This window comes from Natator depressus, chromosome 1 (assembly GCF_965152275.1).
Source record: "Natator depressus isolate rNatDep1 chromosome 1, rNatDep2.hap1, whole genome shotgun sequence".
Taxonomy (NCBI): Eukaryota; Metazoa; Chordata; order Testudines; family Cheloniidae; genus Natator; species Natator depressus.
The window spans coordinates 285,583,989-285,601,613 of NC_134234.1; the positions used below are offsets into that span (position 1 = coordinate 285,583,989).

Here is a 17,625-nt window from a genome sequence, read left to right on the forward strand (position 1 = left end):
ATGAACACTTAGATCCTGTTTTCCTACAAATGTTCCCAGCAATAATAAATAAAATAATAATAATAATAATAAATAACTAATTAGTAATAAAGGAAGCAAAAATTTCCCCAAAACCTGTTGAAAGCCATAAAGTAATGCAAGTGCTGTTCCTAGATCAGGGACTGAACACTTTCCTTCATGATTGCTGGTCCAAAACTAGTGCTTCGAACAGTTTATGAAAGTACTTATAATGAGCTGACAAAATACTTCTAGCCATGGCAGGACCTAGGCCCTTCAAATACCATTAAGATTATCATTGTGCTTCTTTTCTGCCCTCCAGGGGTAGAAATGTAGCACAAAATATTTTGTGGCTTGCACAGGGCTATTGTTCTTTACTATCAGGAAAATATGTACAGTATAACACTGAAGCATAAGATGGCAACTCGATAAATCAAACTCACTGCCTGGTACCAGAACAAATGAGTGGGAGTACTTGAAGCCTGTGTTTGGTTCTCTTTTCTGTGCCATCAGGTGATAGAATCGTGAACATCTGCCACCAAATCCTCTTAATGCTGTGGTAGATGAGAGAACAACAACTTGTATGAGAGTATCTGGGTTCTACAAAAAGAAAAGGAGTACTTGTGGCACCTTAGAGACTAACCAATTTATTTGAGCATGAGCTTTCGTGAGCTACAGCTCACTTCATCACGAAATCTCATGCTCAAATAAATTGGTTAGTCTCTAAGCCCTGGTCTACACTAGGACTTTAGGTCGAATTTAGCAGCATTAAATCGATGTAAACCTGCACCCGTCCACACGATGAAGCCCTTTATTTCGACTTAAAGGGCTCTTAAAATCGATTTCCTTACTCCACCCCTGACAAGTGGATTAGCGATTAAATCGGCCTTGCCGGGTCGAATTTGGGGTACTGTGGACACAATTCGACGGTATTGGCCTCCGGGAGCTATCCCAGAGTGCTCCATTTTGACTGCTCTGGACAGCACTCTCAACTCAGATGCACTGGCCAGGTAGACAGGAAAAGAACTGCAAACTTTTGAATCTCATTTCCTGTTTGGCCAGCGTGGCAAGCTGCAGGTGACCATGCAGAGCTCATCAGCAGAGGTGACCATGATGGAGTCTCAGAATCGCAAAAGAGCTCCAGCATGGACCGAACGGGAGGTACAGGATCTGATCGCTGTATGGGGAGAGGAATCCGTGCTATCAGAACTCCGTTCCAGTTTTCGAAATGCCAAAACCTTTGTCAAAATCTCCCAGGGCATGAAGGACAGAGGCCATAACAGGGACCCGAAGCAGTGCCGCGTGAAACTGAAGGAGCTGAGGCAAGCCTACCAGAAAACCAGAGAGGCGAACGGCCGCTCCGGGTCAGAGCCCCAAACATGCCGCTTCTATGATGAGCTGCATGCCATTTTAGGGGGTTCAGCCACCACTACCCCAGCCGTGTTGTTTGACTCCTTCAATGGAGATGGAGGCAATACGGAAGCAGGTTTTGGGGACGAAGAAGATGATGATGATGACGAGGTTGTAGATAGCTCACAGCAAGCAAGCGGAGAAACCGGTTTTCCCGACAGCCAGGAACTGTTTCTCACCCTGGACCTGGAGCCAGTACCCCCTGAACCCACCCAAGGCTGCCTCCTGGACCCAACAGGCGGAGAAGGGACCTCCGGTGAGTGTACCTTTTAAAATACTATACATGGTTTAAAAGCAAGCATGTGAAAGGATTACTTTGCCCTGGCATTCGCGGCTCTCCTGGATATACTCCCAAAGCCTTTGCAAAAGGTTTCTGGGGAGGGCAGACTTATTGCGTCCTTCATGGTAGGACACTTTACCACTCCAGGCCGGTAACACGTACTCGGGAATCATTGTACAACAAAGCATTGCAGTGTATGTTTGCTGGCGTTCAAGCAACATCCGTTCTTTATCTCTCTGTGTTATCCTCAGGAGATATAATCCATGGTCACCTGGTTGAAATAGGGTGCTTTTCTTCAGGGGGCACTCAGAGGAGCCCATTCCTGCTGGGCTGTTTGCCTGCGGCTGAACAGAAATGTTCCCCGCTGTTAGCCACGGGGAGGGGGGAGGGTTGAGGGGGTAGCCACGCGGTGGGGGGAGGCAAAATGCAACCTTGTAACGAAAGCACATGTGCTATGTATGTAATGTTAACAGCAAGGTTTACCCTGAAAGAGTGTAGCCAGTGTTTTATAAAATGTGTCTTTTTAAATACCGCTGTCCCTTTTTTTTTCTCCACCAGCTGCATGTGTTTCAATGATCACAGGATCTTCTCCTTCCCAGAGGCTAGTGAAGATTAGAAAGAAAAAAAAACGCACTCTAGATGAAATGTTCTCCGAGCTCATGCTGTCCTCCCACACTGACAGAGCACAGACGAATGCGTGGAGGCAAATAATGTCAGAGTGCAGGAAAGCACAAAATGACCAGGAGGAGAGGTGGCGGGCTGAAGAGAGTAAGTGGCAGGCTGAAGAGAGGGCTGAAGCTCGAATGTGGCGGCAGCGTGATGAGAGGAGGCAGGATTCAATGCTGAGGCTGCTGGAGGATCAAACCAGTATGCTCCAGTGCATGGTTGAGCTGCAGCAAAGGCAGCTGGAGCACAGACTGCCACTACAACCCCTGTGTAACCAACTGCCCTCCTCCCCAAGTTCCATAGCCTCCACACCCAGACGCCCAAGAACGCGGTGGGGGGGCCTCCGGCCAACCAGCCACTCCACTACAGAGGATTGCCCAAAAAAAAGAAGGCTGTCATTCAATAAATTTTAAAGTTGTAAACTTTTAAAGTGCTGTGTGGCATTTTCCTTCTCTCCTCCACCATCCCTCCCGGGCTACCTTGGTAGTCATCCCCCTATTTGTGTGATGAATGAATAAAGAATGCATGAATGTGAAGCAACAATGACTTTATTGCCTCTGCAAGCGGTGATCGAAGGGAGGAGGAGAGGGTGGTTAGCTTACAGGGAAGTAGAGTGAACCAAGGGGCGGGGGGTTTCATCAAGGAGAAACAAACAGAACTTTCACACCCGTAGCCTGGCCAGTCATGAAACTGGTTTTCAAAGCCTCTCTGATGCGTACCGCGCCCTCCTGTGCTCTTCTAACCGCCCTGGTGTCTGGCTGCGCGTAACCAGCAGCCAGGCGATTTGCCTCAACCTCCCACCCCGCCATAAACGTCTCCCCCTTACTCTCACAGATATTGTGGAGCACACAGCAAGCAGTAATAACAGTGGGAATATTGGTTTCGCTGAGGTCTAAGCGAGTCAGTAAACTGCGCCAGCGCGCCTTTAAACGTCCAAATGCACATTCTACCACCATTCTGCACTTGCTCAGCCTGTAGTTGAACAGCTCCTGACTACTGTCCAGGCTGCCTGTGTACGGCTTCATGAGCCATGGCATTAAGGGGTAGGCTGGGTCCCGAAGGATACATATAGGCATTTCAACATCACCAACAGTTATTTTCTGGTCTGGGAATAAAGTCCCTTCTTGAAGCTTTTGAAACAGACCAGAGTTCCTGAAGATGCGAGCGTCATGTACCTTTCCCAGCCATCCCACGTTGATGTTGGTGAAACATCCCTTGTGATCCACCAGAGCTTGCAGCACTACTGAAAAGTACCCCTTGCGGTTTATGTACTCGCCGGCTTGGTGTTCCAGTGCCAAGATAGGGATATGGGTTCCGTCTATGGCCCCACCACAGTTAGGGAATCCCATTGCAACAAAGCCATCCACTATGACCTGCACATTTCCCAGGGTCACTACCCTTGATATCAGCAGATCTTTGATTGCGTGGGCTACTTGCATCACAGCAGCCCCAACAGTAGATTTGCCCACTCCAAATTGATTCCCAACTGACCGGTAGCTGTCTGGCGTTGCAAGCTTCCACAGGGCTATCGCCACTCGCTTCTCAACTGTGAGGGCTGCTCTCATCTTGGTATTCATGCGCTTCAGGGCAGGGGAAAGCAAGTCACAAAGTTCTATGAAAGTGCCCTTACGCATGCGAAAGTTTCGCAGCCACTGGGAATCGTCCCAGACCTGCAACACTATGCGGTCCCACCAGTCTGTGCTTGTTTCCCGAGCCCAGAATCGGCGTTCCACAGCATAAACCTGCCCCATTAGCACCATGATGCATGCATTGGCAGGGCCCATGCTTTCAGAGAAATCTGTGTCCATGTCCATGTCCTGATCACTCACGTGACCGCGCTGACGTCGCCTCCTCGCCCGGTAGCGCTTTGCCAGGTTCTGGTGCTGCATATACTGCTGGATAATGCGTGTGGTGTTTAATGTGCTCCTAATTGCCAAAGTGAGCTGAGCGGACTCCATGCTTGCCTTGGTATGGCGTCCGCACAGAAAAAAGGCGCGGAATGATTGTCTGCCATTGCTCTGACGGAGGGAGGGGCGACTGACGACACGGCTTACAGGGTTGGCTTCAGGGGGCTAAAATCCACAAAGGGGGTGGCTTTACATCAAGGAGTAGTTCAGGCAGGACTTCACGGAGGGTTCCAATAAGAAATGGTGCACCTAAGTTATTGTTCTTATTGGAACAAGGAGGTTAGCCTGGCCTCTGATTGATACATGGCTAGATTTACCTCGCTGCACCTTCTCTGTGAGTGACTGCAGTGTGACCTAGAGGAATGAGTCCCCTAGACAGGGGAGGAGGCAAATGAGTACAAAACAAATCTGGTCTATTTCTTGTTTTGATCCACTCCATCTATCTTTTACATCTTTGGCTGGCAGCAGACGGTGCAGAAGGACTGCAAGCCATCCACATCTCATGGCTGCTCGGCAGAAGATGGTACAGTACGACTGCTAGCCATCCTCATCTCTTGCCTGCCTGGCAGAAGATGGTGCAATATGACTGCTAGCCATCCTCATCTCTTGCCTGCCCGGCAGAAGATGGTACAATATAATTGCCAGCCATCCTCATCTCTTGCCTGCCCGGCAGAAGATGGTACAATACGACTGCTAGCAATCCGTATTGCCTGCCTGCTCACCATTAGACGGTTCAATACGACTGACTGCAGGACTAAAGAGAATGACCTGGTCAAGTCACCAAAAATTTAGTCCCTGCGCCCATGTCTACCCAGGCGCTCCCAGCCGACGTGGCCAGGAGCACCTCGGACATGACGAGGACGGCTACCAGTCATACTGTACCGTCTGCTGCCAGAAGGCAATGGGTTGCTGCTACTGTGTAGCAATGCCGTACCGCGTCTGCCAGCACCCAGGAGACATACGGTGACGGTTACCTGAGCGGGCTCCATGCTTGCGGTGGTATGGCGTCCGCACAGGTAACTCAGGAAAAAAGGCGCGAAACGATTGTCTGCCCTTGCTTTCACGGAGGGAGGGAGGGAGGGAAGGGGGGACTGACGATATGTACCCAGAACCACCCGCGACAATGTTTCAGCCCCATCAGGCATTGGGATCTCAACCCAGAATTCCAATGGGCAGCGGAGACTGCGGGAACTGTGGGATAGCTACCCACAGTGCAACGCTCCGGAAGTCGACTCTAGCCTGGGTACTGTGGAAGCATTCCGCCGAGTTAATGCACTTAATGCACTTCTGTGGGGACACACACACTCGAATATATAAAACCGATTTCTAAAAAACCGACTTCTATAAATTCGACCTTATTCCGTAGTGTAGACATACCCTAAGGTGCCACAAGTACTCCTTTTCTTTTTGCGAATACAGACTAACACGGCTGTTACTCTGAAACCTGGGTTCTACAAAGGTGCTCAGATTAATGCAATATAATAACTAAGTCCAGGAGTCCTGATTCCCAGTCCCCCATGTCTTCCTAGTAAGCACACTCCACACAGAGTCGGGAATAGGATTTGTGTAGAAAGCCTCCACATGCATTTGGGGGTTCTGGGTAGCAAGCGGCAACAGAAGAACAAGAGCAATAAAAGGCATTTGGTGTTTCTCTGCCTGTTTCCACCAGATGCACATATTTTTGCTCTCAAAACCTCTGTAGCTTGCCTGTGCCTCACACCTTATGCACTGCCCCCAAACGCTTCCCCTCCAAACACTCAGAGGCACTACTTAGCTGCTGCAGATATTAACAAACCACTCTGTCCTGCAAACCACCTTGCTTCTTGTAGGACAAGCAGTGAGGCCCTTTGAAAGGTTTGTTTTATTTAGTCCCATTCCCCCCCCCCCTCCCGCCCCCTTCCCCTAGCTCTACACTCTGAAAGCACAAACAAAAGGACACATTAAGGCCCAGATCTAGAAAGGTATTTAGGCTCCTAACTTCCATTGACTTCAATGAAAGTTAGGAGAATAAATACCTTTGTGGACTTGGGCCTTATTGCCTTTTATCTTTGTTTGTTTGTCTTCGGAAAAGAGTATCAGATTCTCTACACAAGGGGTAAGAGGGTTGTGGAATTTGCTTTTTAGTGTGTGTTAGTTTAGTTTGAACCAACTGCACTTAAGAGAAACAAATAAGAGCATCAGTCTACTCTCGGAATGTGGATGGTAGACATGAAGCTGGCATAGCAATCCTAATGTTGAATGAAGCAAAGCAGGCACTGACTGAGTGGGAATCAGTCAATGAAAGAATTTTTAGAGTTGGCTTTCAGACTAGATTCTTTCAACTAGCAGTCACACAGTGCTATGCACCAGCCAACGAAAAGCCAAATGAGGAAAAAGATGATTTTACAATTTGTTACATGATATGTTAATGAAGGTCCCAAAACATGGTATCAGAGTGACTATGGGTGATTTTAACACAAAATGCTGGAAGTAACCAGGATGGGTTGGATAAAGTTATGGGAAGTGTGGCAGGGGTTTGGACACGCACCAAAATGGTGAACGATTAGTAGAAATTTGCAGTATGAACAACCAAGTGATATGTGTAACAATATTTCCTCATCAAGAAATCCAGAAAGTGACATGGAACTTCCCAGATGGTACTACAAAGAACCAGAGAGATCACTTCTGCATTTCAAGAATGTTTTGGAGCTCACTGGCAGATGTACATACATACAGGGAAGCAGGTGTGGATAGTGATCATAACCTGTGTATTGCTAAATTGAAGATTAAGTTAAAGACGATTAAGACAGTTAAAAGATCACCCATCAACAGGGCACAATTAAAAGATCCAAACACTAAAAGTGCTTTTCGGCTTGAACTGAAAAACAAATTGAGTGTTCTAACGGAGTTAACTGAAGAAAACCAAGACACTCATACCTGTGGGAAGACATCTGAGATTGTTGTCTAGAAAGTGCAAATACAGTTCTAATAACAGTGAAATTCGAAAGGGAAAAATGGATTATCAATGCTACTTGAGCAGCAATGGGAAAGAAAAGAAGGCAAACACTCCTGAATGCCAAGATATGTGAAGAGAACAAACAAGTGGCCAAAAAAAAAAAAAAAATACAGACCTCTAGAAAGAGAGCTAAAAAGGAGTGCTAGAAGAGATAAAAGGGCACATATTGATAGAAAATGTCAAGATGCTAAAGATATTAGATAAAGCGGTGACCTTACAGCCTTGTATAAGACAATCAAACAGCTAACAGGTTTCAGAGTAACAGCCGTGTTACTCTGTATTTGCAAAAAGAAAAGGAGTACTTGTGGCACCTTAGAGACTAACAAATTTATTTGAGCATAAGCTTTCATGAACTACAGCTCACTTCATCGGATGCATTCAGTGGAAAATACAGTGAGGACATTTATATACACACAGAACATGAAAAAATGAGAAAACCTTTTGTAGTGATAATCAAGGTGGGCCATTTCCAGCAGTTAACAGCTAACAGGAAACTTCAGCAGTACTGGAGGCCCTATTAAAGATGCAAATGGAAAGATTCTTAGTATAGGAGAAGAACAAAGGAAAAGATGGGCAGAACATTTTTAGGCTGTTTAAAATAAACCAGGTCCAAGTGAACTACTAGAACTATGTAATGAAGACCCACCATTAGAGCTTGATATTGGTTTAGGAGATATTACCATGGAAGACGTTAGAAAAGCCATCAGTAAACTCAAAAATGGGAAAGCAGCTGGAAAGGATAACATTACTGGACAGATGCTAAAGCAAGTGACGAAACAGCTCTCAAGACTTTCCTTAGATTTTTGGATAGAATATGGAATGAAGAAAAGAACCCAACACAGTGGAAGTGAGGCCTTATAGTAAAATTGCTAAAGAAGAGTGACCTTACAAACTGCAGCGTCTGGAGACGAATCACATTACTCTCAGTGCCTGGGAAAATCACATGTAACATCATCCTGGAACATATCAACAAACAAATAGACCTTCAACCAAGAGAGGAACCAGCAGGCTTTTGACCATACTGTTGTTCTCAGACATAGTATAGAACAAAGAGTGGAGAGGCAACCATCTCTTATGATAAATGTCGTAGATTTCCAGAAGGCTTTTGATAGCATACACGGAGACAATCTTTGAAAATTATGGGATACTGTGGAATACCAGTAAAAATAATTAGAGTTATGATATTGCTGAATTTGAAATCAAACACCGTGAAATCAACCAATGGTTTGCAGTGACAACTGGAGTAAGGCAAGCGTGTATTATATCTCCATTATTGTTTTCACTGGGCACTGACTAGGTCATGAAGAAAGTAACCACAGAAGCCAACTGAGGAATTTTATGGACCAATAATTGGATGACCTTGACTTTGCTGATGACATTATTCTACTTAGTTCAACACATTGCTTAAGGAAAGGGAAGACCCAGCTTTTGGCAGATACCACATCGACAAGGGAAGACAAAATACATGGTTAGCAATGTCCCAAAAATAACCATCAGAGTGGACAAAAAATACTAGAAGTAGTAAGTCATTTTACCAATCTAGGGAGTGAGATGTGCAAAGTTGGTGATCGCAAGCTAGATGTCATACAACAAATATCAAAAGCAACGAACAACTTTAATACATTTGAAAAGATTTGGAAAAGTAGCATAATCAGCCCTGATACAAAAATATGAATTTTTAACACCAGTATCATGTCTGTCCTCCTTTTATGGAGCAGAGTCATGGAAATCTACAACAGAAATTGATAAGAAGACCAACTCATTCCAAAGTAAATGGCCATGGAATATCTTCAGAGTCCATTGGAAAGAGTTTCTTGCAACATCAGAAATTCTAAGGAGAACAAATCAATCTAAAGCAGTGGTTCCCAAATTGGGGTTTGTGAACCCCTGGAGGTTCACAAAATGTTACAGGGGGTTCTCAGGAAAAAAATCCCTAATGGCGGACAGAGCTGTCCCTACGGACCCTAGCCAGCACGGGGCCAGCAGCCTGGAGCCCCTGGACTTCCAAGAGCTAAGCAAATCAAAGGAATACTATCTATCACACTGAGGAGATTTAAACTTCAAGACTCTTTATAAGAAATGGAAAAGGAGGTGGATATTTTTTGCTGTTTTAAAATTAAACAGGCAGCTAGTATTGTTTTTAAAATTATTATGAAGAACATGTTTAAGCTTTCTTGTAATGTGCGTTGTTTGCCTGGACTGTTCAAGACCTGAATGCTTGTGTAGGAGGAACTCTTTGAGTTGGCTTCTTAAATACCTTCATGCTGTTTCACATCTGATACTCCTTGATGAAACATACGCACCTTGTCTTATAACAGGCTTATTCAAAGTGATAAAAGCTATGAAAGTGAGATCTTGGAAGAGTGTTGCCATTTTCATAATGTAATAAAAATACTGTAATGATAAATAATAATTAATAATAAATAGTGTGTAATAAGCATGTCACAAAAACAAATTTTATATTTCCAAGATCACTGCTTTTATAATTTATACTCAGGTAAAGGAGAAAATCCCTGGAAATAGTCAGTTTTAGGAGGGGGTTCGTGAGACTTGACATTTTAGTGAAAGGGGTTCAAAGGTTGTTAATGTTTGGGAACCACTGATCTAAAGCATCAAATATGGTGAGCAGACAACAATGGATATATGTAGGACAAGATTTAAGGATGCCACAAACACGATTTCTATAGCAAATGATAATATGGGCACCACTTGGAAAGATAAAGAGAGGGTGATGTAGAAAAACACTATGCAGAACAATAGAGAATAAAGCCAAATCTACCAGCATGACACTCAGAGGCCTAAACAGACCAGTAGAAGGCCAAAATAAATGGCAGAAACTGGTGGATGCCCTATGCACCTGAAGGTGCAGGAGGATAAAGAAATGCAGGGGAACCAACAACTCCTTGTTAGATCCATAGCACAGTTTGCTGCAGGAATATAATCTAGCAGCCACCAGCATCTGGAAGGCCAGAAATACCCCACTTTGCTTGCTCCTGAGCATGAAGATACACAATGTAAGGATGGGAATAGTTTCACCTCAGCTTGTCACCCCTAGGCATAACTGCACCACACTAATAAGACTGTACAGGTTCTGAACCTGAGTCCACTCTCATTTACACCACTGTAAATCAGGAGTAACTCCAGTGAAGTCAGCAGGCCCCATTATCAGTTACTCCATTCTTGCACTTGGCACAAGTTTTATGCTACCTTTGCACTTGTATTCTAGGGCAGCCAGAAGGTTGCCCAGATCTGGGTGAAACCAGAGAATAGCCAAAGCACAGTGCCAGTCCCTCCCCCACAAATTTATCCCTTACACCAGGGCCCAAGAGCAAAGCTGTCACAAAGCCCTTTTGCCAGCTCTATGCCAGCTGAGAAGACCCATTGAGCAGAGGTATTCTCAGAGGCCCACTGCCACCTCCTTTATGCCACCACAGGGGCTTTTGTGTAACTGAGAATCAGATCTACTTAATTACACCCATGTGCCACTGGAGTATGTCCAAGTATAATTAGTCCCTCTGTGTCCAAGATTATGTCCTATTCTAAACCTACATACACATTTCCAATCACTAAAGAGATCTAATACACACTGGGCCTGACTCTACTTACAGGTCTGTCAGTCTAAATCAGGAATAATCCCATTGAATTCAATGGAATAGCACCAGTGAAAAAATGGTGTGAGAGGCGGGTGAGGCCTATTTTCATAACTAGTGCGTTACAACAGTGTGCAAGTGACACCTTCCACATACTTAATCCCTAAGAGGCCCGAGTCTCCATTTTGTGTAATCATTCACATATATACAAAGTAGTGCTAGCAGGTGTAAAGTGTGAGGGGAGTGTTTTCTGCACACTTTACACAGAAATAAATGACTTCAGTGGGAAATCAAACCAGAGTGCCCAACTTGCAGAAATATAACTATTTACTCCACCTGTTTACACCCACCAGGAATGAGAATCCTTCATTTGAAAGTCTTCTATGAGATATTAGTACTGCAGGTCTTTAATTTTAAGAGCCTCAAAGGAATTAGGTGCTTAACTCCCACTGATTTCAATGGGAGACAGGGGCCCAAATACCTTTGTGGATCTGGACCTTAGTACATTCAAAAAAAAAATTAAAAATGGCAATAATATTTAACTTTGGAAAGTAGATGCTGAAATGCTCAGTAAGATCTGTTTAAATCTTATTGCCTTGAAATGAATGTCATAGCTGTTCTAATACATGTGTGTGGAGGTCTTCCACTTGGAATCTGTGCACTGTTCATGAAAACACTGAGCGATCCTCAATGAAAGCTTGTTTTTATTATTATTAAGTATCTCTTTCTCCCCAATAAAATCAGCATAGAGGACATCAAACACCAACAAATACACTGAAATAACATTAAGGACCTAATATAAATCCAAAAAAGCCAGGAAATTCAGAGATAAAGGAAGACTTTCATACAAAGGTAAACTTTCAATATATTACACTGAAGCATAAATTCACTTCCCCTTCACATGTTTGCCATCAGCCCTTCCAGACACAAAAGGATAAGTTCGTCTCTGTTGTAACTCCACTTAGTTCAATAGTGTGACAGCAGGGATGAATTTGGTCCTATGGAACTGTATATTAATACTTTATCTAACTATTTCTGATAATTACCAAAGATATTTGAGTTTAAACAGCAACTTCCTTCCTTGCAGCTATATCCCCCATCCTTCTGGGCTTGTTATAAAGCTGTGAGATCACAATAATTTCTATGATTACACATTGTGATGTCAATCACAGGATTATGACTTCACTGAAGGCCCAAACAGAAGAACCATATCTGAGGGAGAAAACCCACATTTAAATGTAAATATCTTCAAATGTAGCAAAGATAACACTGAATATTACTAGTCATGTATATTTCCATCTGCAGAAATAATAGTCTCACTTTCCATTTTCTTCAAGTGTGAAAATGCTCCATGAAGGTATCAATTTCATTCACAATTCAACCATTATCCAGTACTTATATTTTTCCACCCAGAGAGACCAAATTCAGACTTCATGTTAGTGATATTTGGGCCAAATTCAGTGTAAACAGTGTTTTAAAAATCACACACTATGGGCCCGATTCTGTGCTGCACCTCTCAAGAAACACATCACAAACTGTGCAGCTTAGGAAAGAGTGTGAGGGCCACCACTGTGCCTCCCAGATTCTGGCCTACTCCATAGGCTAACATAGCTCTTAGCATAAATAAAAGCAGCGCTGTGCTCCACTCACACTCCCTGTGACAGAGTAGGAAGAACCTGTAGAACCAGCTAATAGTGCTGTGCCACCTGGAGATCCTCAGCTGACTGGTGAAGTCAGCTTTCCACTTGTTCTATGCTGCCAGAGCAGAAAGTATCAGATGGATCTGGCCCTCTGATCTATATATCAAAACTACAATTTTTCCACTATCAACTAATGTTACTTAAAAGAGGCAGCTAAAATGATCACCATGCAGTCTTAGCCCGCCAATCCTAACCCTTATGTCACTGCTGCAAGCACATGGGCTTTCAAGGTCTTTGGACACTTTGGTTTCTGAGAAAGAAACAAATTAACAGTAACTGTTTTCAGAACACCTTTAATTTCCAGACTCTGTTTATAGTAAATGTAGATAAAAAGCCTTTCATTATGATTCAGGGTGCACTGAGATGCCACTGCACCTCTTTGACCAAAAACTGATGGTCTAGATGCACTTTTTCCTTTATAAAATAAACAATGTCTGTTATGGGTGAAATCATGGCCCAGCTTGTATGGCTGCACAGAGGAGTAAAAGGATGTAATGCGCTCCTTTTATCTCCTGTGTCATAAGTAGCTGTGGGGAGGGAAAGCAACCACTGCCCGTCACTACATTTCCTCCCTCACACGTAGGTGGGAATCTCCTAGAAAGGGCAGAGAATGGACACTGCCTTGGCTCCAATCACCCACTCAGCCCCCTACTATGCCTGCCAACTCAGCAGTGCTGGTGCTCTGAAGGAGGTATGCTGCACCAGGCATTGACATGGCACAGTGTATTTCCCCACCCTAGCATGGGGCAAACTGGAGGTAGGCTGTGGCCTGGTCTACATTTAAAAGGTAGGTCAATATAGGTGTGGCACTCAGGGGTGTGGAAAATCAACACCCCTGAACTCTGCAGCTATGTCCACTTAAACCCCTGGTTTTGGCGAGGGTAGGTCAATGGAAGAATGCTTCTGATGACCTAGTGACTGTCGCTCGGGGAGGTGGCGTTACTTATTCACAGTGATGGGAAAACCCCTTCCTTCACTGTAGTGTACATCTATACTCTAAAAAGAACAGGAATACTTGTAACACAGCTGCTACTCTGAAACCTGCATCTATGGTGCTATAGCTGTGCCAATGTAGTGTCCATAGTGTAGGCATGGCCTGTGACTCTGAGGCTCCTGGTTTGCCCCTGCAAAAATGGGCTGCCTCTTGCTTGGGGTGCTTGGAAAAAAGTCACCATTTAGTCCTTTGATGGCAACAGTAAATTAATAACAAAAATGTAGCAGGAAAATAATTGTCTGTTATGTTGTGTTTTGTATGGTAATCAGGCTGACTAACAGTATTCGTTTTTATTACAAGTATCTTCCTGCAATAATCAGTTAAAGTGAACATAACTTTATCATTATTGCTCTCAGCAATATTTGCCTTTGGACAAGTACCATTTCCAGTGCCTTGGTACTCAGCTGAACGCTAATTAGTCGCCTCTAATTATACACCTCTCATTTTCCTGAAAATTGGGGCTCAAGTTATTTGTATTGGTTTGTTAGAGATCAAAACAGAACCATAGTCAAGAGAGCTCTCCAAAGCAGACCTGCACACCAACATCCTGGGCGCAGACAGTGAAACACACAACCTGCCTGAAGTCATCATTATTAGAGTCCTGTGTGGAAATATTTGTATCTGCATCCGATCTGCACACCGCAAAAATGATCCACGGATGTAGATATCTGTGAATATAAAGCAGATATCCACTGATTTTGCAGGGCTCTAGTCATTATTACTGTGGTGAAGTTCTATCACTTGATGCTAACGTTGTCACAGTCAAGCAGAGCAATGGATTGTGCCAGTGCTCAGATTGCAGAAAAGGATTCTCCTTCCGACAACTATCACTATCCACAGAAATAAGCAAGAATGACGTGTGTAAGTGTGTGTGTTCCTTTAGACACTCTGCAGCTGTCCATCATATGGATGCAATGATCAAGATCACACAGTATGGCCAGCCTCTGTGGCACAAACACCATCAGGGCACCCACATTTTTGTGCTGAAGCAGTGGAAGGGGATATCTTTTCCAAAGGCTGATGGGTGTCACCACAATCAGATGGGAGCGAACACACACCCCACAGTACTTGGGTTGTGAAAGGAGATTCTCCACAGTCGGTCCCAGGTACAGTTACTGTTAGGAACCCCCTTCCCCATCTTATGGAGAAAAATACTGCATTTGGCAGAAAATAACTTGGGACTTTTACAGGGCAGTTGAGGGGTTTGCTAAAGGTTTTAGTCTGTAGGGAAAATTATTTCCATTTGGGATAATAATCTGTTGTCCAGAGGACACTAATTCTTTGAGCATTATACCGGAGAGTGCATTCCTTTTTAAACCTTCACGTCAGTAGATCTCCACTATATTTCCAGTCACTATTGCTAGAGCTTATCTTGTTTTCACTGCTTTCTATATACGGTATATAGTAAAAATAATACTGTGCACATATATAGCTCCATTCATCCAAGGATCTGGAAGTGCATTTCAAACGTTAAACTGTACAACAGCCCTGTGAGGTAGATATTATTATCCCCTATTTAACAGTTGGGAAAATGGAGGCAGAGATGTTAAATGATTGGCCAAAAGGTTCTGGAGGGCTCAGCTGTGCCTTTAAGGAGCAGTGTGCAACCTCCCCAAGGGACTTCGAGAAGGAAATTAAGCTTAGGAAATTCCTCCCGGTGTTCCCTAGCACACAGGAGGGACTTGTCTGCTACTAAAACCCTCAGAGGTGCAACATATTTCCCAGATGTGCCAGACCAACGTTTTGGGGCAGGGACCATAGTTTTTTCTGTTTCTACAGTGCCTAGCACAATGGGGATCCTAGTCCATGACTAAAAAGAAAAGGAGTACTTGTGGCACCTTACAGACTAACCAATTTATTTGAGCATAAGTTTTCGTGAGCTACAGTTCACTTCATCGGATGCATTCAGTGGAAAATACAGTGAGGAGATTTATATACACACAGAACATGAAAAAATGGGTGTTTATCATGCACACTGTAAGGAGAGTGATCACTTAAGATGAGCTATTACCAGCAGGAGAGTGGGGAGGGGGGAGAAAACCTTTTGTAGTGATAATCAAGGTGGGCCATTTCCAGCAGTTAACAAGAACGTCTGAGGAACAGTGGTGGGGTGGGGGGGGGAGAATAGACAAGGGGAAATAGTTTTACTTTGTGTAATGACTCAGCCACTCCCAGTCTCTATTCAAGCCTAAGTTAATTGTATCCAATTTGCAAATTAATTCCAATTCAGCAGTCTCTCGTTGGAGTCTGTTTTTGAAGTTTTTTTGTTGAAGAATAGCCACTTTTAGGTCAGAAATTGAGTGACCAGAGAGATTGAAGTTTTCTCCGACTGGTTTATGAATGTTAAAATTCTTGATGTCTGATTTGCGTCCATTTATTCTTTTACGTAGAGACTGTCCAGTTTGACCAATGTACATGGCAGAGGGGCATTGCTGGCACATGATGGCATATATCACATTGGTAGATGTGCAGGTGAACGAGATGTCCATGACTGGGGCTCCAAACTACCTTGGCAATACAAATAAATAAATGCAGATCAGTGCATGGCGTGCTCTGGCACCACCTCCTCCCTGCCCCTCTAGGATGCTCTGCACTTCAGGCAGTCTGCTGAGGTATCAATTCCTGCACTCTAGGAAACACAGGGACTGCCACTGTGCCCCACTGCTGTGAAAAATAAGGGACAGGGCACCTTTGCACTCTCCTTCCCTACTTTGAAAACACTATATCAGAACAGAAGGGTACAATCTGGCTCCCATCTGGTTACTAGGAGAGCCAAGACAAGAACCCAGCCATGCTGATTCCCAGTTGCCTGCTCTAATTCTGCTTACACACGATATAGGCTATGCTACAGGATTAGCTCTGTAGTTAAGATTCAGAGAGTGTGTTCATTCTAAATGCCTATTTTCTGCCACTTGCTGTATGACTTTCTCAACGGTTACCTGAAATTTCTAGATATATATTTTCTTGGATAGTTTCCAAATAAATCCACTCAGACATTTTTTAATTAAATAAATGTCCTTTTCAATTTTTCAGATGCTTTATGCTCAGATTACTACAAACCAGACATTTTTCAAGGCTCGTACCCATGACATTTATGTACTCCTGAATGAGGAAAAGGGGGATTCAAATACTGAACTGGAGGAGAAGAAAGAGAAAGAATGTGGATATGATTCTTCCCCGCCTTACAGCTTGTGTCAGACTTGAACACAGTGTGGGAGTAAAATCCCCTTTGCACAGGTGGAAATGAAGATACAAGGTGTGATGCTTGAGAGAATCAGGCCCTGCGTTTCTTATAATATACCTTTTATGAGAGCCTTTTAAACACAAACTAACAGGTTTTAACCAAAAGCAAAGAAGCAAATAAATAAATGAATCCTTTTAAGCATCTCCTTGCATATTGCATTATTCCCACTGAAGTAAATGGGAGTTCAGGTGCAAAAGAATGCAGGACACAAGGCATGGGGACAGATTGCTAGGGTCAGAGTTGCTGGACCAGGGCTGGGGCTATAAACAGACACTCATGATGTGATCTGCATGCTGTTTGGTTGTTTGTGAGGTGCCCAAGTTGGAAGTTTCAGCAGCAAAGCATTATGAGGCACCAAAGTTTGTAGAGCAGATGGTGACACATCCCCTTATTAGTCTGGACTGCACCTTGGAATGTCATATTGACCCAAATGATGCATCAGCTGAGGAGGTGTGTACCAGGGCATAGTGCCTTGTGAAGATATAACTAGAACTCCACGTGGCTGCTTTATATACACCAACGCCAGGCTACTGAAGTGGCCTTTGCACTGATGGAGTGGGCCTTCACACTGTAAGGTGAAGGTGCATCAGATAACCAGCAAGAGAGCAAAATATAGCCCAAAATCCACTTGGATAGTCTTTGTGAAAATAACGCTTGTCCTTTCTTATGTTCTGCTAGGGCCCAAAGAAGCTAGGCCATCTCCTAAAGGGCTTTGTTCTTGGAAGATATAACATGAGTGCCAAACGTAGATCCAGAGAAGGGAATCTCTACCCTCATTGGTGATATGAGGCTTAAGGAAAAACACATGATTAAGTTATAGTCTGATTCATGTGGAAGTCTAA

General features: G+C 43.9%; 2 protein-coding genes across 2 annotated transcripts in view; one reads left to right on the forward strand and one right to left on the reverse strand.

The window, feature by feature from the left end:
* The window catches only part of HMGA2 (high mobility group AT-hook 2), a 166,542-nt gene that overhangs the window by 119,628 nt on the left and 29,289 nt on the right, over positions 1-17,625 (reverse strand). The window lies entirely within an intron of this gene.
* Positions 1,081-16,743, forward strand: LOC141995256 (uncharacterized). Its single transcript, XM_074966327.1, has 4 exons — positions 1,081-1,663; positions 2,246-2,455; positions 7,863-8,023; positions 16,573-16,743. Exons 1-4 carry the CDS (start codon positions 1,081-1,083, stop codon positions 16,741-16,743), a joined length of 1,125 nt encoding a protein of 374 aa, XP_074822428.1.

Coding starts and splice junctions, on each gene's coding strand:
- LOC141995256 (XM_074966327.1), top strand. CDS start 1,081: ATGCAGAGCTCATCAGCAGAGGTGACCATGATGGAGTCTCAGAATCGC. Junction 1,664..2,245: donor AGGCGGAGAAGGGACCTCCG/GTGAGTGTACCT, acceptor TTTCTCCACCAG/CTGCATGTGTTTCAATGATC. Junction 2,456..7,862: donor GAGGTGGCGGGCTGAAGAGA/GTAAGTGGCAGG, acceptor AAAATAAACCAG/GTCCAAGTGAACTACTAGAA.